The 24,131-nt window shown below is 43.8% G+C and overlaps 1 protein-coding gene and 1 pseudogene across 9 annotated transcripts in view; one reads left to right on the forward strand and one right to left on the reverse strand.

Moving 5' to 3' along the window:
• The window catches only part of IP6K2 (inositol hexakisphosphate kinase 2), a 34,607-nt gene that overhangs the window by 1,898 nt on the left and 8,578 nt on the right, over nucleotides 1-24,131 (forward strand). For 2 of the 9 annotated variants that reach the window (XM_038566517.1, XM_038566518.1), the window contains exons 2-3: nucleotides 14,348-14,379; nucleotides 21,934-22,252. In XM_038566517.1, the coding sequence (XP_038422445.1) occupies nucleotides 22,051-22,252 (202 nt within the window). In that variant the 5' untranslated portion in view covers nucleotides 14,348-14,379; nucleotides 21,934-22,050. Of the gene's footprint in view, nucleotides 1-9,895; nucleotides 9,914-14,347; nucleotides 14,380-21,933; nucleotides 24,082-24,131 lie in introns of those variants that run through there. The other 7 variants (XM_038566515.1, XM_038566516.1, XM_038566520.1 and 4 more) reach the window with 5 other exon arrangements.
• On the reverse strand, nucleotides 10,825-22,017 carry LOC106560140 (annotated as a pseudogene).

Genomic DNA, 24,131 nt, shown 5'->3' on the forward strand with positions numbered 1-24,131 from the left:
TGTGTGATTACATTTTAAAGCATGTTTTTGTTTTTTTTTTTTTTTTTTTTTAATTTATTTATGATAGTCACAGAGAGAGAGAGAGAGGCAGAGACATAGGCAGAGGGAGAAGCAGGCTCCATGCACCGGGAGCCTGATGTGGGATTCGATCCCGGGTCTCCAGGATCGCGCCCTGGGCCAAAGGCAGGCGCCAAACCGCTGCGCCACCCAGGGATCCCATGTTTTTGTTTTTTAAATAATTATATTTTTGCCTGTGTGAATACTGAGTAATAAAAGTAACAAGTAGTATTATATTTTGCAATATATTCTGGTAACAAAATAAAAAGTCCTTTTCCCCCCCAAAATTGGATTTGCAATCCACCTCAGAGTTTGAAGGAAAAGACAGTCTCTTAAACTGGTGAACAGTTGGTTTAGGTCTGTCATCCATCACCAGTTGGAGTTACAAACTCTTAGTTGATCTTGTTTCATCTCACTGCCTGTCTCCCCCATCTTAAAAACAAAACCTGAATCTTTTTAGGTGGCATAGTCCCAGGATGTAGTTTTTCCATCAGTATTTCATTGCGTATCTCTAAGAGATAAGAAGCTGCCCAGGGTATCTACAATACCATTATTCTGCCTAAAAACCAATGATGAGGGACGCCTGGGTGGCTCAGCAGTTGAACATCTGCCTGTGGCTCAGGGCATGATGCTGGGGTCCCAGAATTGAGTCCTACATCCAGCTTCCCTCGGGAAGCCTGCTCTTCCTCTGCATGTCTCTGCCTCCTCTTTGTGTCTCTCATGAATAAATAAATAAAATCTTAAAAAAAAAAAAAAAACCAAACAATGATAATACCTTTTTTCCCCACCTAAACATTTGGTTATGGTCAAATGTCTCTGATTTTCAAATAATTTTTTTTTAAAGATTTTATTTATTCATGAGAGACACAGAGAGAGAGGGAGGGGGGCAGACAGAGAAGCAGGCTCCATGTAGGGAGCCCGATGTGGGACTCAGTCCCCGGACTTCAGGATCACACCCTGGTCCCAAGGCAGGCGCTCACCTGCTGAGCCACCCAGGCGTCTCTCCAATAATATTTTTACAGTTGATTGGTTCATATCAGAATCCAAATAAGTAGTCTGCACATTGCATTTGATTGAGGTATCTCTTTTTCTTAAATTTATATATGCTCATTCTATTTTTCTTGTAGTTTTGTTGCAGCAACTGTCATTTATCTTTAGGATCCCATATGCTGGCTTTTGCTGATCATTTCCTTTACTTGAGACCTTTTGACTATGATGACTGGATTGAAGGAGGTTGCTCCTGTATATCTTTTCAGTGAAGAAGTTGTGAAAGCTTTGCCAGGGCTCACTCAAGGGATGCCTAGGTGGCTCAGCAGTTGAGCGTGTGCCTTTGGCCCAGGGCATTGTCCCGGAGTCCTGGGATCGAGACTCACATCAGGCTCCTTGCATGGAGGCTGCTTCTCCTCTGCCCATGTCTCTGTCTCTGCCTCTCTCTTTGTGTCTCTCATGAATAAATAAATAAAATCTTAAAAAAAAAAAAAAATGCTCACTCAAAACTGAGCCCCAAATCATGACTCTCTAAAGGCTGTCAGGGACATGAAGTGCCACACAGTACAAGATTCTCCTCCCTCTGTGTCATGTAGTCCAAAGGGTATGAGCCCTAGATTTTCAGTGTGAAACTAGGAGGAGATTCTTACCCATGGCTTCTAGGAGGATGTAGATGTTCTACCTCTTTGTCTTTTTATAGACCTCCCTCTCTTGTGCTGACCTTGCAGCCTGTGAGGCAGTTCACACCTCTGGGGGCCCTGACTCAGTGTTCTTTGCACATTACTCTTAGAGTGCCTTCTGTCTTCCTTTTGTAGGTAATCTCCAACTCTTGTTTTCAGGTAAGTTCACTCAAGCTTCAATTCCATTGCTCCCAACTATCTGCTGAATATTTCTTTTTTTTTTAATTTTTTTATTTATTTATGATAGAGAGAGAGAGAGAGGCAGAGACAGGCAGAGGGAAAAGCAGGCTCCATGCACCGGGAGCCCGACGTGGGATTCGATCCTGGGTCTCCAGGATCGCGCCCTGGGCTAAAGGCAGGCGCTAAACCGCTGCGCCACCCAGGGATCCCAGTCTGCTGAATATTTCTTGAGTGCTTGACCATCCCCTTATATGTTAAGAGTCTGCAGCTCAACTCAGTGTCTTCTGAGTGGTTTCTGACTTCATGAACCAAACATTTTGTTATGACGTGGGAAGGCTCAATATCTGACTCATCCCTCTAATTTGATTCCCCGTATTGGGTTCTGAAGATAGGGTCCATGGGTATGCACACTCCAGTCTGTATGTAGAGTGCAGTGAGAGTTGTGCATTTTTTAGGATAGAGGCCCACAGATGTCTCAGATTCTCCAGGGGGTCAGTAACCCCCAGAAGGATTAAGAACAGTGTGATACACCTGGCCATCTACTAAATCCCGTTTCTCTACTCTTACCCCCCTTCCTCCCTTAATTCCCCTGTGGAAGTTGGGCACCAGGCTCTCTGGGTACGTTGGAGAAGGGAGGAGAATTTGTGCCCTCCTGAGTGTGCCACTGAATGTGGGGAGGTCATTCTAGGTGGGACAGGTGTCTAGAGAAGGGGGTCTCAGCCTAAGAGCTGTCAGGACTCTTTCCCACTTCCCACCCCAGGGATGAAGTAGGAGAGACCCATGAGAGAAGGAAGCTCATTCTGGAAGAGGCTGAAGAGATCAGCTTGGTCTTGATCCTGATGGTCTCCTAGAGGTTGCAGCTGTTAGGGGTACTCCTGCTATCATCTCCTTCCTTCTGCAAACTCAGGACTGTGAAGGCAGTATTACTGCCGCCTTTTCACCTTTGGTTTTAAAATCTTCAAATAACCAGATAACTAAATTCATGAGCCCACAGTTACCTGGAACAAAACATTTTTATGGTATAAAATGTAATGGAGTAGCTTAAGAGCTTTCTAAGCACTAGCAGTTTTTCTTAAGTTTAAAATTTTTTCTTCTCTCAAACCTCCCTTTTCACATGTGCTTCTTTTTTAAAAAAATATTTATTTGTTTATTTATTTATTTATGACAGAGAGAGAGAGAGATAGAGAGAGGCAGAGACACAGGAGGAAGGAGAAGCAGGCTCCATGCCAGGAGCCTGATGTGGTACTCCATCCCGGGATTCCAGGATCTCGCCCTCGGCCAAAGGCAGGCGCCAAACCGTGGAGCCACCCAGGCATCCCCTTCACATGTGCTTCTAATGTGTATAAGAATCGAATCTTTTTGTTTGCTCCTTAAGTAAAAATGTAGACAGAAGACCTCAATAAATGCTGGTTCTTGCTGACACTATCCTTCTACCCATGCCATTGCAGTAGTGACATGCTGGGTGTCTGTGAAACCAGGTTTTCCCTTTTCTCTGCCTGGTTAATTTTCTTCTTTTTTTTTTTTTCTTTTTCTTTTCTTTTCTTTTCTTTTTTTTTTTTTTTAAGATTTTATTTATGTATTCATGAGAATATACAGAGAAGAGAGAGAGGCAGAGACACAGGCAGAGGGAGAAGCAGGCTCCACGCAGGGAGCCTGACGCGGGACTCGATCCCAGGTCTCCAGGATCATGCTCTGGGCTGAAGGCGATGCTAAGCCCGCTGAGCCATCCAGGCTGCCTGGTTAATTTTCCCTAGGGAAAATGTCACCACCCTGCCCCACAATCCTTGGTGGCTCACAGACATTACAGGGAAGAGTGAAACAGTGGGTGCAACCTCTATCCTCTGTCCCAGCAATTCTACTTCTAGGAATTTTCCTACAGAAATTCTTCCTCAAGAGTACAAAGACCACTACAAAGACACTCATTGCATTATTATTGTAATAAAATAGCGTCAATAGTGAAGTTAAAAAATAACATTAGGAAACGGGCAGCCCGGGTGGCTCAACGGTTTAGCGCCGCCTTCGACCCAGGGCATGATCCTAGAGACCTGGGATCAAGGCCCACGTTGGGTTCCCTGCATGGAGCCTGCTTCTCCCTCTGCCTGTGTCTCTCATGAATAAATAAATAAAATCTTTTAAAAGAATAATACATTAGGATTATGTGAATAACATGCTGCCCTTGAAAGGAAATCTGTACAGAGGTATGGCTAAGGCATATAGTTTAGTGGGGGTAAGTGGCAAAACAGACAAATATTGAATGATCCTACTTGTATGAAAAACCAAGGTACTATGATTCATAGAGGTAGAAAGTTGAATGGTGGTTGCCAGGGGCTTGGGGGTAGGGAGACTGGGCAGTTATTGTTTAATGAGTACAGAATTTGAGTTTGGGAGGATGAAAAAGTGGTGGAGATGGGTGGTGGTAATTGTTGTACAGTTTTTTTTTTTTTTAAGATTTTATTTATTTATTCTGAGAGAGACAGAGAAAGAAGCAGGCTCCATGCAGGGAGCCCAATGTAGGACTCGATCCCACGACTCCAGGATCAAGCCCTGGGCCAAAGGCAGACGCTAAACCACTGAGCCACCCAGGTGTCCCAATTGTTGCACAGTATTGTGAATGTACTTAGTGCCACTGAACTGTACACCCCAGAATAGTTTAAAAAGGTAACTTTTATGTTGTGTATATTTCATCACAATTTTTTAAAAAGGTGAGAAAAATAAAGCTGGTTTTACTGGGGGGAGAAAAGCAAAACAACACATACAGCCTGATCCTGTTTATGTAAATAGAAAAGCATATGGAAGAAAATCTGCAAACTGAAGAGGCTCCCAATAATGGGAGGAGAGGAGCCAATAATGGCTGACCAATAATGGTGGTCATTTTATCACGCTTGTAACTAGTTTAAAAACCTGTTTCTTTAAAGGCTAGGCAGGATGTCCCGTGGCACTCCATTCCTCTGCCTGGTGTTAAAGCCTCCTTTCTTCACTCTCCTTCCAGAGGCCATACTGTCTGGTCCCTCTTGTGGCCTCTCCCAGTAGACTCTTTGGAAGAACTGCAGGGCAGTAAGGGGCAGAGGACAGCCTGTGTTTGAAGAGTACATTGCATGCAAGCCAAGCCGGAGGCTAGATGTTTTACTCTTTCCCACCTCAGAGCACCTTTGTTTTTTGGGTTTTGTTTTTTTTTTTTTTTTTAAGATTTTATTTATTTATTAATGAGAGACACAGAGAGGCAGAGACACAGGCAGAGGGAGAGGCAGGCTCCCTGCAGGGAGCCCAACATGGGACACGATCCCCTCAGAGCACCTTTGTAAACTGTACTGTGCCTGGTTTACAGATGAAGACAGGCATGAAGAGAAGGCTAAGCACCAGGTATACCCCAAGATAAGGTAGGCCCCAATTTGCCAGGGAGATTTAAATGAATTTTTTTATACAACTCAAAAGTATATTACATAAACTTAAAGAGATGTACTTGGAAGTTGACTTTCCTATAATACTATTTTTATTTTTATTATTTTTATTTTTTATTTTTTATAATACTATTTTTAATTGCATGTACACAATTATTATCTAAAACAATGTATTCCTTTAGAAGCTATGCTTTTTACCCACATATTTTGTGAATTAGTCCTATTCCAATTTGCATGCTTCTTTGCTATTCTCATAGCCACATTTGGAGGTGCTCTCCTCCTGAGCACTCTACCTTCACCTCTTAGTGGTAGAGATGTGACATTGTCACTGGAACCTCTACCCCAAGCTGGTTGTAATCTCTTCAGTGTGACCCTGTTACTGTATTGATTTTTTTTTCTATATAACAGCTTTATGGAGTATTGTTCACGTAATATATAATGCATTCCAAAGGACTCCTGTATCTCTCATTTCCATTATAGCCCCCCCTCCACTGGCCCTTTTGTCTTCCTGAAAGTCTTTTCCCCTTGACCTGTGTTAAAGGCCACCACTGTACATGGTTAAGCCCTGGGGATGAAGGGAGGAAGCAAGCTCTTCCTGCTCTTGGTTGTGGTAGTATGCCCCACAGTGAGTTGCCTTGGGACCAGGGAGGATGTAGCACATTACCATTTTGGTATTTTACATGGAAGATTGGGAGCGTTTTTGTGCTTAAAACTGCTGAGATGCCACTTAATTTTTTTTTTTTAAGATTTTATTTATTTATTCATGGGAGACAGAGAGAGAGAGAGGCAGAGACACAGGCAGAGGGAGAAGCTGGCTCCATGGAGGGAACTGGAAATGGGACTCGATCCTGGGTCACCCAATCAGGCCCTGGGCTAAAGGTGGTACTAAACCGCTGAGCCACCTGGGCTGCCCAAGATGCCATTTAATTAAGACTGAAATGGTTGAGAGTATGGTCTCCAGGTCGGAATAGCAAAACCAAGTGGTTAAACAGAAAAAATGTGCCTTTATTTTATTTTAATTAATTTATTTTTAAAAGTTGTATTTATTTATTTATTCATGAGAGACAGAGAGAGAGAGAAGCAGAGACATAGGCAGAGGGAGAAGGCAGGCTCTCTGTGGGGAGCCGGATGCGGGACTCTATCACTGGACCCTGGGATCATACCCTGAGCCAAAGGCAGACCGCTCAATCATTGAACCATCCCGGCGTCCCTTGATTTGATTTGATTTGATTATTAATTTTTTTTATTTATTTATTTTTATTTATTTATTTTTTTTATTTATGATAGTCACAGAGAGAGAGAGAGGCACAGAGACACAGGCAGAGGGAGAAGCAGGCTCCATGCACCGGGAGCCCGATGGGGGATTCGATCCCGGGTCTCCAGGATCGCGCCCTGGGCCAAAGGCAGGCGCCAAACCGCTGCGCCACCCAGGGATCCCTGATTATTAATTTTTTTTAAAGAAATCTGATAGGTTTCTTTTTTTTTTTTTTAAGATTTTATTTATTTATTCATGAGAGAGAGACAGGCAGAGGGAGAAACAGGCTCCATGTAGGATGCCCCATGTGGGACTTGATCCCGTGTCTCCAGGATCAGGCCCTGGGCTGAAAGCAGTGCTAAACCACTAAGCCACCCACAGGGGCTGCCCCCTTGATTTGATTTTAAATGTTAGTGAAATGTAGCTGTTGCTTATTTTGTCAGTACCTACAGCACCCTGTCCATGGAAAATAGAAATAATAGCTCCAGCACCTTCTCCTGGGACCCTCACTATACTAAGTCTTTCATCTGTGTCCTTTTTGTTCCTGGGGTGATCTCATCCCATTCTGGACTGAAGAGTTTCAGACTTTGGGTTGTTTCTGAAACCCTTGTGATTTGGAGATGGAGTTCCAGTACCTGCTGTCATAAACTCCTCAGGGCAGTTGGGGTCAGTCTGGGCCTCTTGGGCCTCTTCTGTTTGGTTTCTGTTGTAGAGAATTCACAAAACTTTCTTTGTAATGCTGGGTCTGTTTGCGTGTCTTCACTCTTGTGAATGTATTTAACTGAAAGTCATGATCAAAATGGGAGATCATTTAGTATTACTTGTTCTATGTTTCCATCCATTTATCTTATTTGAGACACTTATACATGATTTAGAAATTTTTTTTTCTTTTAATAAGATGTGTTAGAAATCGGGAAGACAGAACACTTGGCTAGTGCTGCTGTTTCTGCTCCAGGCTTTTCTGTCCCTAGGTGCATACTTCAGAAATGAGAGGCCCCATGGGCTATGTGAGTTCCATCTTACTGCCTTGGGGAATGTAAAAATCTTGCATCACCTTCAAAGCTTGTTTTGTTTGTTTTGTTTTGTTTTGTTTTCAAAGCTTGTTTTATAAGAATAGTAGTTTTTTGTTTTGTTTTGTTTTGTAAGTGTAAAACTAACTCTAGATAGGACTTTTTATCTGGGATTGAGATGCCAGATCTATACAACTTTGGTGTCATTGCTAAGGCTGCAGGAAACATTTGTTTTGGGATTAACATAGCTCCAAGCCTGCCATTTTTCACTCTGATGCCCATTTGTTTAATGTGCTTGAAACTTGGTGTCTGTGGATTGCGCCTTTAGCTCATTCTTCCCCTCTCATGAGCAAGAAGTGATGCTAAATCTCTGTAGGGGTCTCACTTTAGCTTCTTTTACAAGGTGCTCTGTGGAGGTGTGTGGACCAGCACCTGTTGGTTCTCATGCTAAACAGAATCAGACCCTTTCCTTGGGAGATTGCCGAGAGCTATCTCCAGCAAAGAAGGCTAGATAGTGTATTTGACCACAGAATGTATTTTTTTTTTAAGATTTATTTATTTATGAGAGACAGAGAGAGAGGCAGAGACATAGGCAGAGGGAGAAGCAGGCTCCATGCAGGAAGCCCAATGTGGGACTCGATCTCGGGACTCTAGGATCACACCCCAAGCCAAAGGCGGATATTCAACCACTGAGCCACCCAGCCGTCCCAGAATGTATGTTTTTATGAACTTGAACATGACAGGAAAAACATACACCAATCTTAAACTATTTAATTGAATATTGCCGAGATGATGGTCTTCCTAAATGAGTCAGTTCTTAATGAACATTTTCAAGTTTTCTGCCTTTATGCTCTACTCATGTGAGGCACTGAAAAGTGTCCTTCCATGAACAGTGTCTGTTCTCTGAGGTGAGTGCCTCGAGGAGAGATAGTGGAGTTGATTGCCAACTCCTTGCTGAGGGTTTGGGTTTTATTGCTCTGTCCTTATCAGAGAGTATGGGAACCCAAGTGTCTTTTCCCCAGGTCCCTTGAGCTGCCCCTGCCTGCCCTTTGTAGTATTTATGCTGGGCCTCATGGAACAGATACAGCAACACCTTCCTGGGGTTGCATGCTTGAGGGCCTTATGGATTGATTAGGATGCTGCACCTCCTTGGAGGCCAGGGTAGGACTGTAAGCCTCAGATGCAGAGGTGCCAAGTAGCAGCTGAAAGTCTCTGGGCTCTGAAAAACTGATGGATGTGGCCAAGAGGTTTAGGGCAGGTGATGGCTGGAAAAAGAGGGGACAGGCTGCTCCTCTTCCAGGAATGATTAATCTTACTCTCAAAACAGTGTTTTTTTTTTTTAAATACTGGAGGCTCTTTGTATAGTGCCAAAAAAAAGGGAACAAAGAGGTAAGATGTCAAAAGTGTCCCATCTGCCTTCCCTCCCAGTCCTCAAATGTGCTCTTGAGTGACTGAAGTCACTGCCCTTCTTAAAAGCTGGGTGATTCCGAAGGAGTCAGTGTATTATGATTTGCTTCATAACTGGATGTGGTTGAATTTTATATCTTTGAAATTTGTAAATTTTTTGTTATGCTTTATTTTGGAAAGAAATCTCAGGACTTCTGGAGGATGACTGGCAAATGGCATAGGGCTGTGACCTGTGCCAGCATCAAGAATTTTCTCACACACATATCATTCTTTTCTGGTTCGTCACAGAGGAACACCTCTGAGTAGTTTGTGATAAAAGCTGCCAGATTGGGGGACACCTGGGTGGGTCAGTCGTTTGAGCACTCTACTCTTGGTTTCAGCTCAGATCATGATCTCTGGGTCATAGGATCAAGCCCCATGTTGGGCTACACACTCAGCAGGAAGTCTGCTTAAGAGTTTCTCTCCCTGTCCTCCTTGCACTCTCTCAAATAATGTTAAAATAATAAATGTTAAAAAAACAAAACAAAACAAAACTTCCAGATTGATGCTGTGAGCCTGGGCCACTTTGCAGACTCTTGAGGAGAGAGTATTTACCTGAGTGAGGTTTTGCAAGGACTTGGAAGAAATTGCACTCCCTGGAACACAGTACCCGGTGCAGTGCAGGACACACCTTGGTCCCTCCATCAGCAGATACAACACTTGGAGTGCTGGCCTGGGCAGGTCAGGGCTGCCTGGGTTTTGTGGCTGCCCATAAGGACTGAATAATTTTTGGCTCCCTGTGTTTCAGAGAATGAGTTCATGTGTCATCTGGTTTGGGAGCCAACTGAGCGATGAGTAGGGGTAAACATTGACCACATGCAGAAAGCATGTAATCTTGCCTAAAGCCAATGAATGGACCATTACTTGTCGGCACAAGAGAGGAGAGAACTATGACTCAAGGTAGGAAAATCCCTCACAGATTTAGAACTCACAGCAATTTCAGTTGCAGTCTGAAGCAGTCACTTCGGTGTGTTTCTGTTGTGTCTGTTTCCTACACGGTGGTGTGGGGAGTCATAGACTGCACCAAGGAGAAGACTGGAGATGGAGAATAACCCTTGAAAGAGGAGTAATGGTCTTTTTAAGGAGGACTGAAAATTCTTGGTGTGTGTATGAAATGCATTTAATTCTTTATAAGAAATGTGATATTCTGATAAAGAGAACATGTGACACTTTAGAATTAATAATTTTAATTTCCCTGAAGCAGCAGTGCTATGGTTTTACTAGAAAAAGCTTTTTAAGTTGCTAAAACTTTGTAATTCTAGCAGTGTAACTCTGATGAACATACTTCTAGGTAGGCTTAAAGCTCCTTCTCATCTCCTTCCATCTTGGGACATGCTAGTCTTTCATTCCAGAAATCTGATCTGAGGCAGAGAGATAGGGCAGCTTGGTTGTGCTGGTGGTTCTAGAGAGATGAAGCATCTGAGAGGCTATTTCCCTTACAGAAGAGCTTATCTGGATTTTTAAAAAATATTTTATTTATTCATGAGAGGCACAGAGACATAGGCAGAGGGAAAAGCAGGCTCCATGCACGGAGCCCGATGTAGAACTCAATCCTGGGACTCCAGGATCACGCCCTGGGCTGAAGGCAGGCCCTAAACCGCTGAGCCACCCAGGTGTCCTGCTTATTTGGATTGATTGATTGATTTTTATTTAACTTTTTAAAAGATTTTTTTTTTAACTTTTTAAAAGATTTTTATTTGTTTTTTCATGACAGAGAGAGAGAGAGAGAGAAGCAGAGAGAGAAGCAGGCTCCATGCAGGGAGCCTGACATGGGACTCCATCCCGGGTCTCCAGGATCACACTGGGGGCTGAAGGCAGCGCTAAATCGCTGGGCCACTGGGGCTGTCCATATCTGGATTTTTTTTAACAGAATCTGTCACTTTATTTGTCCCTCAGCATTAGGGGAATCTGCCGTATTGTGGCTTTAGTGAAATAATTCCACGTACAACTTACAGCTTTTCCTTTATTAAAACTAGAATAAAATGTTAATGAGGGAGAAAACGAATACCTAGTGTTGGATCTCAGGCATCTGTGTCAAGTCAGTGCAGAGCTTCTGTGTCTTATCTCCCTGGCTCTGCTGCTTTGGTATGGTGGTAGGGGGCCGTGTGTGTGGGGGTGGACGGACACCCTGCAAGCCAGCCAGGCTGCAGCTCCTTTGAAGTTAGGACTATGATTCCAGCCATCCTCAGCAGTAACTCTTCCATCACTTGTTTTCTGTGTTGAAGTCTACCTGTTATGGTGCCCTCCTGGGGCCTCAGTACTTCCATCCATTAGGAAGGTAAATCGAGGGGTGTTGTAAGAGCATGGGTGTCACAGAATAGACTAAGTACTCCCTAAGCAGTGGTTCTGGTCTCTGGTATGGTTGTATCCCATTGTCGTTGAAGCTTGAGGAGTTGGTCAGTTCCTCATCCGGTCTTCCAGTGCCTTAGACATACCTTAGGGGCAGGATGTGTTTGGGTTGTTCTCCTTACTTGTTTACATGTGGTCCATCTTCCAGGGTCTCCATCATGGATTAGAGCTTTGAGCACGGTATGGGCTAGGGCAGTGCTTTTGTTTTTGTTTTTGTGGATGAGCTTAAAACTTTCAAGAGCTGAACAACTGAATGTTTTTTCCTGTTTTAGTCTCCGTGAATTCTTTTATTTTTCCCTCTAATATTTTCCATCCCTATTATAAAAGTAACATATGCTCTGAGTTTGAGAATATTTCAAGAAGTTTGGTATATATAGACAATTTGAAGAGAAGGGAATAACGATCTTACCACTTGGCATAGGGCAGATGCAAGTTTTGTGCTGTCTCAAGTTTATATAACATAAATATATATATATATTATTTATTTATTTATTTATTTATTTATTTTTATTTTTTGCTTCTAGTGGACAATGATTTTATTGCTTGAGTACATAGCCAAATTTATGTGACCAGGGTAGAGGCTGTGGATGACTCATATTTCCAGTTGAGGGGGGAGGACTCGTTTGGTCTTAGAATATCGAGCCAATTGGTGAATACGGCTCTCAATCAGAATCCATCGGAATTTGGCATCCTTATCCTTTCTGTTCCTCTCAAGATGCTTTCGAACAGCAACAGCTAATCAAATGGTACAAATCCTCAGGGAGATCAGGTGCAAGTCCCTTGGAGAATTCTCAAGATTTTATTGCCTGTCATAGAACGTACTTGTGCAACACCATGGGAGTCTCTCAGGATCACACTGATCTGCGAGGGAGTCAGACCCTTCTTGGCCAGTTTGTAGATTTGCTCCTTCACTTCATCGGACGTCAGCTTCAGCCAGGTGGGGACGCTGTGGCTGTAGGGCAGAGCCGACTGGGACTCCCTTCCTGGGAGCGTGCATGCGACCCATGATGGCGGTGATCAGGCCATATATGATCTATTTATATAAATATTTAATTACAACTGCCTTCTTTTTTTTTTAATATTTTTTAATTTTTATTTATTTATGATAGTCACAGAGAGAGAAAGAGAGGCAGAGACACAGGCAGAGAGAAGCAGGCTCCATGCACCAGGAGCCCGACGTGGGAATCGATCCTGGGTCTCCAGGATCGCGCCCTAGGCCAAAGGCAGGCGCCAAACCGCTGCGCCACCCAGGGATCCCACAACTGCCTTCTTTAAACAGAAGAGTTTACAGTGATGAAAACAAGTAGGTGAGAAAGTGACTGTTTAGAACGAAAAAAGAAATCAGAAGTTCACATTTCAAAAAGCAGACAAATACGACAGCCTGCAGTACCTTTTCCCCTACATTTTGGGGCAGCATTTTTTTTTTAACTTTTTTTTATTTATTTATGATAGTCACACAGAGAGAGAGAGAGAGAGGCAGAGACACAGGCAGAGGGAGAAGCAGGCTCCAGGCACCGGGAGCCCGACGTGGGATTCGATCCCGGGTCTCCAGGATCGCACCTGGGCCAAAGGCAGGCGCCAAACCGCTGCGCCACCGAGGGATCCCCTTGGGGCAGCATTTTGACTTCCTCTTCTGTGACAACAATATTCTATGTTTTTTTTTTTTTTTTAAGATTTTATTTATTTATTCATGAGAGACACACAGAGAGAGGCAGAGACACAGGCAGAGGGAGAAGCAGGCTCCATGCAGGGAGCCCGACATGGGACTCGATCCCAGGTCTCCAGGATCACGCACTGGGCTGAAGGCAGGCGCTCAACCTCCGAGCCACCCAGGGATTCCCATATTCTATGTTTCTATAGAAAGGACACACAGTTGCTCCCCTAGGTTGATGCCCATCTGCTTCCAATTACTGACAACTTATAACACTTTATTTTAGTTCACAATTCATCATATTCCGTGTCAGTTTTTAGGATTGTTGTCAATTTGGGAAACCTGTATCAAATTTCTTTCTCATATGTGAGCTGGGAGACTTCAAGGCATTCACTATTTTTAATGTAATGACTACAGGGCTTTGGAAGGGGGCGAACAATGAGTAGCTGGTACTTTTTTTATTTTTTGTGTGTGGTAAAATATACATAACATGAAGTTTACCATTTAACCATTTTTAAGTGTATGATTCAATGGCATAGCTGGTACTTTTTGCTAGTCTTTTCCTCTGTAATTCTTTGGACCTAGGTCAGACATTATAGATTATACAATTTTATATCTGCTTTTTTCACCTAAAAGAGGATATCTTAAGCATTTTCTCAAATGTTTTAAAATCAGGGGATCCCTGGGTGGCGCAGCGGTTTGGCGCCTGCCTTTGGCCCAGGGAGCGATCCTGGAGACCTGGGATTGAATCCCACGTCGGGCTCCCAGTGCATGGAGCCTGCTTCTCCCTCTGCCTGTGTCTCTGCCTCTCTCTCTCTCTCTCTCTCTCTCTCTCTCTGTGTGACTATCATAAATAAATAAAAATTTTTAAAAAATGTTTTAAAATCGTAAAATTGATAAGCAAACTTTTCATAATATCCTGATAGCCCATCATGCACTCTTCTATTGCTAGACGTGAAAGTAAGTGCATTCATAATGGAGTATAAGAGATGTCTTGATGCGGTGGGGAAGTGCCTGGCTGGCTTAGTCCGTGGAGTACGTGACTCTTGATCTCAGGGTTGTGAGTTTGAGCCCCACATCAGGTGTATAGAGTACTTAAAAATAAAATCTTTTTAAAAAAAGGGGAGATGTCCTGATGGGGCTTAATCTTGTAGCAAGCACGGTGTGGGAGTTTTCCTGAAGTTGGTGGTAGTTTGATGCTCTGTACCCAGATGGGTCAGTCTGGTCAGCCCTTATCCTTGGTACATCTCACAAGGCAAACATTGATAGCTTTCCTCTTCCTTCCTGGCTTTATTTTGCTAAAACTCCTTTTTATATATTCATTTTGTTACCAGGAATTGTGCCTCATCTGTTACCGAGCTTCCAGGTAAGTTCAAGTCACGCTGGGAATGATTTTCCTTCTGCATTGTCTTGCTAAGGACTCATTTAAAGCTGGAGGGCAGGGCAGTCCTGGTGGCTCAGGTGGCTCAGCGGTTTGGCACCGCCTTCAGCCCAGGGTGTGATCCTGGAGACCCAGGATCGAGTCTCGCGTCAGGCTCCCTGCATGGAGCCTGCTTCTCCCTCTGCCTGTGTCTCTGCTTCTCTCCCTCTCTCTGTGTGTGTCTCTTATGAATAAATAAATAAAATCTTAAAAAAAAAAAATAAGGCTGGATGGCAGACCCACCAGCATTGCTGAAGAAGGCCTTCAGCAGAGACTTAGAACCAACACGTGGCCTTTCTTTGTTTTGCCTGCAAAAGATGCGGATAATTATCTTTTAATGATAACTTTGCAACTTGAAAACCTTGGGTCTTTGGGATGAGAAATCAATACCAAAACAGAATTTCTGAATGCTAGTTAGTATATTTGATTTTTGTTTTGTTTTTGATTTTTTAAAGATTTTTATTTATTTATTCATGAGAGACACACAGATAGAAGCAGAGACAGGCAGAGGAAGAAGCAGGCTCTTGATGTGGGACTTGATCCCAGGACCCTGGGATGACGTCCTGAGCCAAAGGCAGACACTCAACCACTGAGCCAGGCATCCCTAGTATGTTTGTGTTAAACTATGATAGAATTTTAATCTTCTTGAGGCTGCATTTATTTATTTTTTTAAAGATTTTTTTTATTTATTCATGAGAGACACAGAGAGAGAGAGAGAGAGGCAGAGACACAGGCAGAGGGAGAAGCAGGCTCCATGCTGGGAGCCCGACGTGGGACTTGATCCCAGGACCCCAGGATCACACCCTAGGACAAAGGCAGGCGCTGAACCGCTGAGCCACCCAGTGATCCCCATTTTCCTTTTTTAAGTAATCTCTACACCTAATGTGGGGTGCAAATTTACAACCCTGAGATCAAGAGTCCCGAGCTCTACCGACTGAGCCAGCCAGGTGCCCTGAGGCCACACTTTTAAAGTTTATTCTTGAATGACCATTCTTTTTTTTACAAGATTTTATTTATTTATTCACGAGAGACACACACAGAGAGAGGCAGAGACACAGGCAAAGGGAGATGCAGGCTCCATGCAGGGAACCCAACATGGGACTTGATCCCAGGTCTCCAGGATCACGCCCTGGGCGGAAGGCGGCACTAAACCGCTGGGCCACTGGGGCTGCCCATGACCATTCTTTTCTTGCCTGATTTTCCATAAGAGGGAATTTTCCAAGAGATTGATTGTCATTACATTAAGAGCTTAAGCTTTGTTTACATGAAATGTTTCCATACCACCTGGTCCCAGATGAGTGTTCAGGTACAGGGTCCTTCATTTATACTCCACAGGTAATGCAGACTTGATAGATGGGGAATTATAAATGCAAAATACATTTTGTAAAGTGTGTTGCATACCTCATTTTTAAAAATTTATTTATTTATTTTTCATACCTCATTTTAATAATCGTACTCACTATGATTGGTGAGGGTTTGGATAATTGCGGTGGGTGCCTTTTGAGTTCTTTGTTGATCTGTGTGCAGAAAGTGTTCATGACGTAGTAGTGATTTGAGGCACATCCTATGAAGTGCCTACTCTGTGCTAGTGTTCTTCTGGACTCTGGAGACTCAGTAGTAAACAGAACAGTCAGAAATCTCTGACTTTATGGACTTTGTTTTCTGGTGGAGTCAGGATGGGGGATACAAAAAATAAGACAAATAAGAAAACATAGTAGTAGTAAAAAAAACATAGTATATTAGATGGTGGTGATAAGTACTAAAGAGAAATAAAGCAGGTTGTATAAGGGAGTGTGGACAGGAAGATATGGCACTTTCAGATGGGGTAGCTACGGAAGACCTTATTAAAGAAGGGGCATTTGCATAAAGAGCTGAAGGAGGTAAGCTTGTGAGTGGAGGGAATACCTGGGGGAAGAGGTATACCAAGCAGAGAAGATGGCAGTGCAAAGGCCCTGAGGTAGTTGTATTCCAGGCATGTTTGAAAAATAACAAGGAAGCTAGTATAATAACAGATTTGATGCTATTGATGAATGTTTTACAGAAAGGTTTTTTTTGGTTTATGCTTCTGTTCTGCTTGTTTGTGTGTAAAGGATGCTTTTGCTTTGACTTTACAAGAATTGAAAAAGATAACTATGCAACTGGTAGAAGTCTGCTAGTATTAAGACCTTGATAAAATTGGGCTTTCAAAGTGAGCAAATGGTTTTAGGTTTAGCAGTGGGTGTCATGGATTTATGAGGGAAAACGTGGCTGTCCCTGAAAGTCTGTACCATCTGGGAATGCCTGCACAAAAGGATGGGGGAGTCCTTACTTTGACCAAGATGGTGACCCGGGCATCTTGGCAGGAGTGACTCAAGGTGCTCAGTGTGTGGCAAATGAGCCCAGTTAGAATGGCTGGTAAAGTAAATCTCAACCAAAGCGTTTACATATAGAAGCTATTTGACACCTAATATGATCTTTTTAAGTATAATTTTTCCTGATTAAAATAATATGTACTTATGAAAATTTGGTAAATTAAAAAGTATAAGAAAAATTTAATTCCTCAAATGAAGTATGTTATATACAATAAGACTCCTCAATTTTAAGTCTAATTTGATGAATTTTGACAAATTTATGTAGTCCTATAATTACCATCCTAGTCACAGTGTAGAACATTTTCATTACTCCTAAAAGTTCTTAGTCTTCTTTGCAGTCAATTCTATTCCCCTACCTCTGCAGCTATTTGTCTACTTTCTAGAGTTCTGCTTTTTCTATAATTTCATATAAATGGAATCATATAGCATATAATCTTTTGTGATTGGCTTTTTTCATTTATAATGCTTTTATGATGAATCTTTGTTGTTGTATGTATCAATATATCCCTTTTTATTGCTGAATAATATTCCATTATATGGATATATCATAGTTCGTTTATTCATTCACCTTTTTTTTTTCTTTTCTTTTTTTTTTTTCATTCACCCATTTGATGGATGTTTGGGTTTCCACCTTTTGGCTATTGTAAATAGTATCTCTATGATGTACAGATCTGTGTAGATGTTTTCATTTGTTTTAGGCAAATACATATGAATAGGAGTATTGGGTCATATAATAAGTATATGTTTAACTTTCTAAGAAACTGCCAAACTGTTTTCCAAAGTGGCTATACCACTTTTTGCATTCCTACAACAGTATTTAAGAGTTCCAGTGACTGACCCTGGTGGTGTAGTCATGGGTTGTGTGCAGATACCTTATGGTGGTGGCTCTGGGGCTCGTGGAGAGGAGGTGTGAATGATGAGTGTTGTTTTTCCACCATCAGGCTGGTGTGCCTCACACCCCACCCCCTGTGACTATCCAACCCTGGGGTTTTTCTAGAGGCAAAGTTAAGTGGCCCCAGCAGACTCCATTTGTAACCTCATTAGCTAAATTCTAGGCGTGTGAGCTAAGGGCTCAGGGGTTTTCATGAGTCATAGTTGTTTTATTTGCAATATTTTATTTTTAAATTTTTAAAAAAGATTGTATTATTAGAGTTAAGAGAGAACATGAAGGGGGAGCGCACAGCAGAGCACCAGACATAGGGCTCCATTCCAGGACCCTGGGGATCATAAGTGGGCCAGAGGCGGATGCTTAACCAACTGAGCCACCCAGGCATCCTTATTTACAATATTTTATTTATTTATTTATTTATTTATTTATTTTTTAAAGATTTTACTTATTTATTCATGAGAGATACAGAGAGAGAGAGAGACAGGCAGAGGGAGAAGCAGGCTCCATGCAGGGAGCCTGACGTGGGACTCGAACCGGGGTCTCCAGGATCACACCCTGGGCTGAAGGCAGGCGCTAAACCGCCGAGCCACCCAGGCTGCCCCTATTTACAATATTTTAGAAGCTAAGAAATTAAGGCATTGTTTCCAGCAGATCCTTAAACCAGATTAATAGATTTAAGGGGATGGGCTGCAAAGGAAATCTATGTCCTGTCCTAGGATGTATTATGTTCTGCTTTCCTTCCTTGTTTATCGTTTCATGGACCAATATGAGGCAGTGTGGAAAACTAAATTTAGATGCTAAATCTGAGGGCAGTATTTTATGGTTATTCCCTCCCTAGTCACAGGGTCCACACATTTTGCATGGACTTCTCAGTAACCACTAAAACTCTAGGACTCCTGGGAAACTGGGCCTTAGACAAACTGAGACATTTAAAAATCCCTCTGCTAAAACCATATGTGGAACAGAAAGTAGCAGGTGAAAAAGAACAGGTGTTTTGGACACTTTTCTTTCTTATGGCCAGGTTGAGGCCACTAGAGTGGGAGCCGATCTGATCTGTGTAATCTTTGGGAAGTTTGATCATTCATTTTTCCACAGAGATGGGGCAAGCTCCACTTCTTCATCCACAACCCCAAATATTATAAATATGTGGTATAGTGAAGCCATATACTTATGCTCATGTTGAGAGACTAAACATAATTGAAATAAAAAGGATGCCTGGGTGGCTCAGTGGTTGAGTGCCTGCCTTCAGCCTAGGGCATGATCCTGGAGTTCTGGGATGGAGTCCCACATCGGACTCCCTGCGTGGAGCCTGCTTCTCTGTCTGCCTGTGTCTCTGCCTGTCTTTCTCTCTGTGCCTCTCATGAATAAATAAATAAAATCTTTTAAAAAATCATTGAAATAAAAGAATCACAAAACAGGACTTATTATTTGCAATGCAATGATATTTACTGTTTTTTCCTTTTTGGTTAAAACAAACTACTGGTTACCACTCACTAATTGCATTATACCACCCACACAAGGGCTACTCCAGGTCTGTGTTCTCTGTTTTACAAACCAGAAAACTGGAACCCAGAGGGAGCCAGGGACTTGGAGACTTTCTCCAAACAATCAAGTGGCTGAACTGGGACTAGAATCTGGCTTCACCTCACTACTGGGTAATCAGTTGTCTCCCTAACTTCGCTTCATTTTTGGGAGTTTCCTCTGTCATCAGCCTGGGTCAGGCGAGGATTAGCCTTATTTTTCTTGCCTCTCTACCCAAGATGATGATTATTCTCTAGGGAGCAATGTTCTGTGGACTGCCAGAGTTGAGTGCTGGGGGGCAGGGTGGCAAGGTGCCACATCATACCCAGCAGCTAATGAATACACTGAGGACCTGGGAAGAGGAGATAGAGACACTCACCTGGCCTTTTGGCCTCCAGCCACACCCATGCACCATACACTAGAGTTGCCATGAGGGACCAATTTTTGTTGTAGATTTACCATCCCTAGATGGGTAAGAGATGCCTGGAGAAAGAGATTTTTATTTTTCTACTTAATTGAATACATTTAAGGAATCTTGAACAGAGTTGGATTTGGATTCACTTTGGTGTTAGCATTACTCTGGTAACAAAAGCAGTTTATACTTTAATGAAAGGTTTGGATTGTGATTCTAAAGCCTGGACCATGGGAAGTGTTTTGTGTTTGTGCATTGACAATTTAATAATTATGGTACCTGGTTTGTGCTTGGGTACTGGCAGACCGTCTAAGTCAGTACAGTAGCTTTCTTTTGGTATTGCTTTTACTCCAGAGGTTTCTTTAGTGCATTAGTATGAACTGGTCTGTAGACCCTAAGAAAGGGCTCAAGTGGCCAAGTATCTCAGAGCTCCACCTTCTGGAGAGAGTCTGGAATGACTGGACTGTACTCCTTGGAGCTTACAACCCTGCTCAGCACATTCCCTCCTGAGGGCTTCTCTGATGAGAAGGTGGTGCCAGGACCTTTGGTTTTCGTCTCTTTGCATATAGGAAAGCTTATGGATTCCTAATCCTCAAGTCCTGTTGGCCTACAGTTGGATCTCTCTAAAAAGAGATTAACAACCAATTTAAACTCTTTAAGGGAGGCTATATTATAAACAGAAAATATACATGGTGAAGGCACTTTCACAATAGGCTAAATGTCCCTTGTTCATAGGAAGAGCGCTGTATCAAGGAATTAGTGCCAAAGACCCTGAGACCTAGAGGTGTCCCTAGGAGGGCATCCAACAGATTGAGGTTCATTTGAGAGCTGTGGCTTATTGTCCCTGGCCCTGGAAGAGTTTCCTCACCTCCCCAAATCAGCTTCATTGTTTGCAACAGAGAGGATACTGTCTTCCTCCCAGAAAATATCCCAAGGACCAAATGAGGTAAGTTTCTGTAATGAACCTAGCATGTAATAGGTGCTTTACTCACTTTAGAGGACGTGGGCACATCTTCAGCAGACCTGTTCTCACCACCAGCATGTCAGTTGGGGTACATGGGGGACTCTTCCAGTTCCCATTAAGAACCCTGTACAGATAATGAAATGTCCAACACCCGTCAGTAGTGCTAGTAGCCCCTGTGTAGTTTGTAAATTATAGACAGAAAACAGAGAACTAGCTTGACATGCTTTGAAATGGTTAACAGTTGCATTGAGGTTGCTTTGCTGAGATGTGGGGTGCTTAGAGATGCGAAGTCAGGTCTAAGGCCCTAAACCTCAGGCCCTGATTACCCCAGGAGTGCAGCTTTGGTTTAAAGGTGTGCCCCAGCTTTTGGAGATCAGGATAGAACTGATAAAAATAGTCACTGACCTAGAACACCATGTATCTTTTTAAATGGAGTTAGCCAGCGTTGATCAGTTGTTTTTAGATACAGACGTTAATCATTAAAGCTAGGCCCAAGCTCTGCTGCTAATAAGGTTAATGGGGCTTGTCTTTGGCTTTAGGGTTGGGGGGGGGGCACTCTGGGGGAGTAAATCTTACCAGATGGTGAGTAAGCAGGTTTTCCCTTTAACTGCATTTTATAAAAACATAATTAATGACTAAGAATTAGCCGTAATGTAAACTATGATGATGAATCAATGTAGGTTCATCACAGTTTGTAAGAAACCTACCACTCTGATGAGGGATATTGATAACGGAGAAGTCAATGCATGTGTGGGGGCAGATGGTTATGTGAGCAATTATCTCCGTCTAATTTTAGTGAACCTTAAACTACTCTAAAACATGGAGTATTAAAAATGTGTATGTATGGGGGCTCCTGGGTAGTTCAGTCGCTTAAGCATCTGCCTTCTGCTTGGGTCGTGATCCCTGGGTCCTGGGATCCAGTAGGCCATTTGGCTTCCTGCTCAGCGGGGAGGGAGCCTGCTTCTCCCCTACCCCTAGCCCTACCTACCTCGTGCGCTCGCTCTCGCTCAAAATATTTTAAAAAATGTATGAAGTCAACAATCTTACTAGAAAATGGCAAGATTTAATCTGAATTATTAGGTTTGAAATGGAACTTTACCTTATCGTTGCTTTGCATTTTTCCCGCCTAGTGGAGGGCACTGGCTGTTTTCGGAACACCTGGGGCCAGTCCCTGCTTGTCGGAATCTGGCCCCGCCCGGCAGTAGCTCCGGCTGTTTGTTTCTGCGGGAGGAGGCGGAGCCGGAGTGGACGGCGTGGGCGGAGCCCCGCCTAAGAACTGGCTGTTTGTCTCTGCTGGAGAAATGCTCGCGGCTTTAAGACGGTTCCCAGGCCGCTTCCAATGCCAGTGTCTCTTTGCTTCCAGCAGAGCGTCCTGTCCCGCGCAACCGAGGACCTGAGGCCAGACGGACGACAGACGGAGGACGCGCTGGCCGCTGGACCCCGCCGCCTCCCCTTTCTCCCTGCCGCCTGCGCCTGGAGGATGAGCCCAGCCTTCAGGGCCATGGACGTGGAGCCCCGCACTAAGGGCGTCCTGCTGGAGCCCTTTGTCCATCAGGTTGGGGGGCACTCATGCGTGCTCCGCTTCAACGAGACGACTCTATGCAAGCCCCTGGTTCCGAGAGAGCACCAGTTCTACGAGACTCTCCCAGCCGAGATGCGCAAATTCACTCCCCAGTACAAAGGTGAGCCCCCGCTACCATAGGGGTCGCCAGCGCCTGGCGCCAGGAGAGATGAGAGGCGGCGCAGCCGTGGAAGGCCCGGGCAGCCATCCCGGGAGCCCTCACCCCTCCCCACACTCTGTGTTTTCCCTCCTCCTCTTGGCCCTCAGCCCAGCACCTCACACCCTCAGTTTGCAAGGCCTGGTAAGATTGCTCAATTGTTTTGTTTTGTGGATTTGTTTTGAGTTTATTTTTGGTGGAAGTATAGTTGTGTTTTATGTTCAGGTGTCTCTTGATCACAGTAACCCATAGCCCCCCCTGGGGGAACAGCGGGGGAAGACTTTGGGAGGATTTTACCCAGAATCCTTGCGGCCTGCTTTTTGTCCTCCAGGAAACCAGAAGCCCTGGTGATTAGGTAGGCTGGGAGCAGCGTTGAGTCAGATGGAATGCAGGAGTGGGAGGCCTGTGCTGATTAGCTGAAGCCCTTTGCTATTACGGAATGTCCCCGAAATTGCGATGTTATGGCAACCCTTTGATTCACATATGGTGACTCTTTCTTTTTATACTGCATTTTTGGGGTGACATCAGCAGCCACCAGCGTAATGTGGTCTTTCCTGGGGAAGGGGGATATTTTGTAAATCAAAGAATCCATTAAGGAAATTAAATTTACATTGCTTGATTATACAAAAGACTCTTGAACAACCTAGGTTCTTCTGGGACTGTTGAAACATGCTCTTTGAAGACAGAATGTACTGGGCGCCTCTCTCTGTACTCTGAATATGCATGTGTGTTGTGGTGGGGGGTCGGGGAGTTGAGGGCCCTCACTTGGTCCTTCTCTGTTGTTTTTTCCAGGACAAAGCCAAAGGCCCCTTGTTAGCTGGCTGCCCCTGCCCCCCTTTCCCCCTGGTTCTTTCCCCGTGGCCACAGGAATGTGTGGTCCCCTGAATTCCTCACCCGGGGTCCTCTGCTCCTCTGCGCCCAGAGCCAGGGACCACCTCAGAAGTGTCATCTCTCTGAGCACGCATTCCCCTGCAGCGAGCAAGCGAGCGAGCAAGCGGGCGGGCAGCAAGGACTGAGCAAATTGAGTGATCCCGGGCCAGAGAGGCCTGGGAGGAAAGGTGTTCAGCCAGTCGCTTGTAAGGCGCTCGTCGGCACCTGCTGAAACGCTCCCACCTGACAGCCCCCTCCTCAAAGACTGTCTAATTACACATGGCAGGTTCTAGAGACTCAAGGGGGACAGCTGCTTTCAAGGCCACCACGCGTCTGTGCTCCCAGCCCAACCCTATTTGCCTTGTGTTCATTTTGTTCTTTTGTGACTGCAAAGACCAATAAAGTAACATGTTTGAGGATAAAAGGCTTGGGGTGCCCACCCGTGTGGGGGTGCTGCAAGAAGCCTTTGCTAGGGTGTCTGTTGTGCTGTGTGGTTTGTTTTGTTTGCTCCTTTATTTTGTTTTGCTTGCCCAGTCTTCCCTTACCCTTGGATGCTTCTTACCCCTCAGGACAAACCTTTGTTCCCCGTGTTCAGGCTCTGCTTTAAAGCAAGCCTCAGGCCGTCGGAGTTTCTGTTTAGGGCATCAAAAATTCCCACAAGATAAAAAGAGCAAATGTTTTTTCTTCTCTCTTAGGATTAGAAGAATTACATAAAACTTAATAAACATTTTCAATGATGGAAAAATGTGTCTTGTAATTCTTTGGCTCTTGCCTTTTTGAGTGCATCAGAGAGGATGACTCTCGGCCATGTTTACTCCCTAATCGCTTGTCTTGTATGGTGTCATCTTTTCTAGCTGTTTTGATATTTGTTAGGTTTGCAGATGAGTTTGGGGCCTCTGGCAACATAGAGACTAAGGAACAGGGTAAGAAAAAAACAAATGTTACAATCATGTTATTTATAACACATCTTCTA

This window comes from Canis lupus, chromosome 20 (assembly GCF_011100685.1).
Source record: "Canis lupus familiaris isolate Mischka breed German Shepherd chromosome 20, alternate assembly UU_Cfam_GSD_1.0, whole genome shotgun sequence".
NCBI classification, from domain to species: Eukaryota; Metazoa; Chordata; class Mammalia; order Carnivora; family Canidae; genus Canis; species Canis lupus.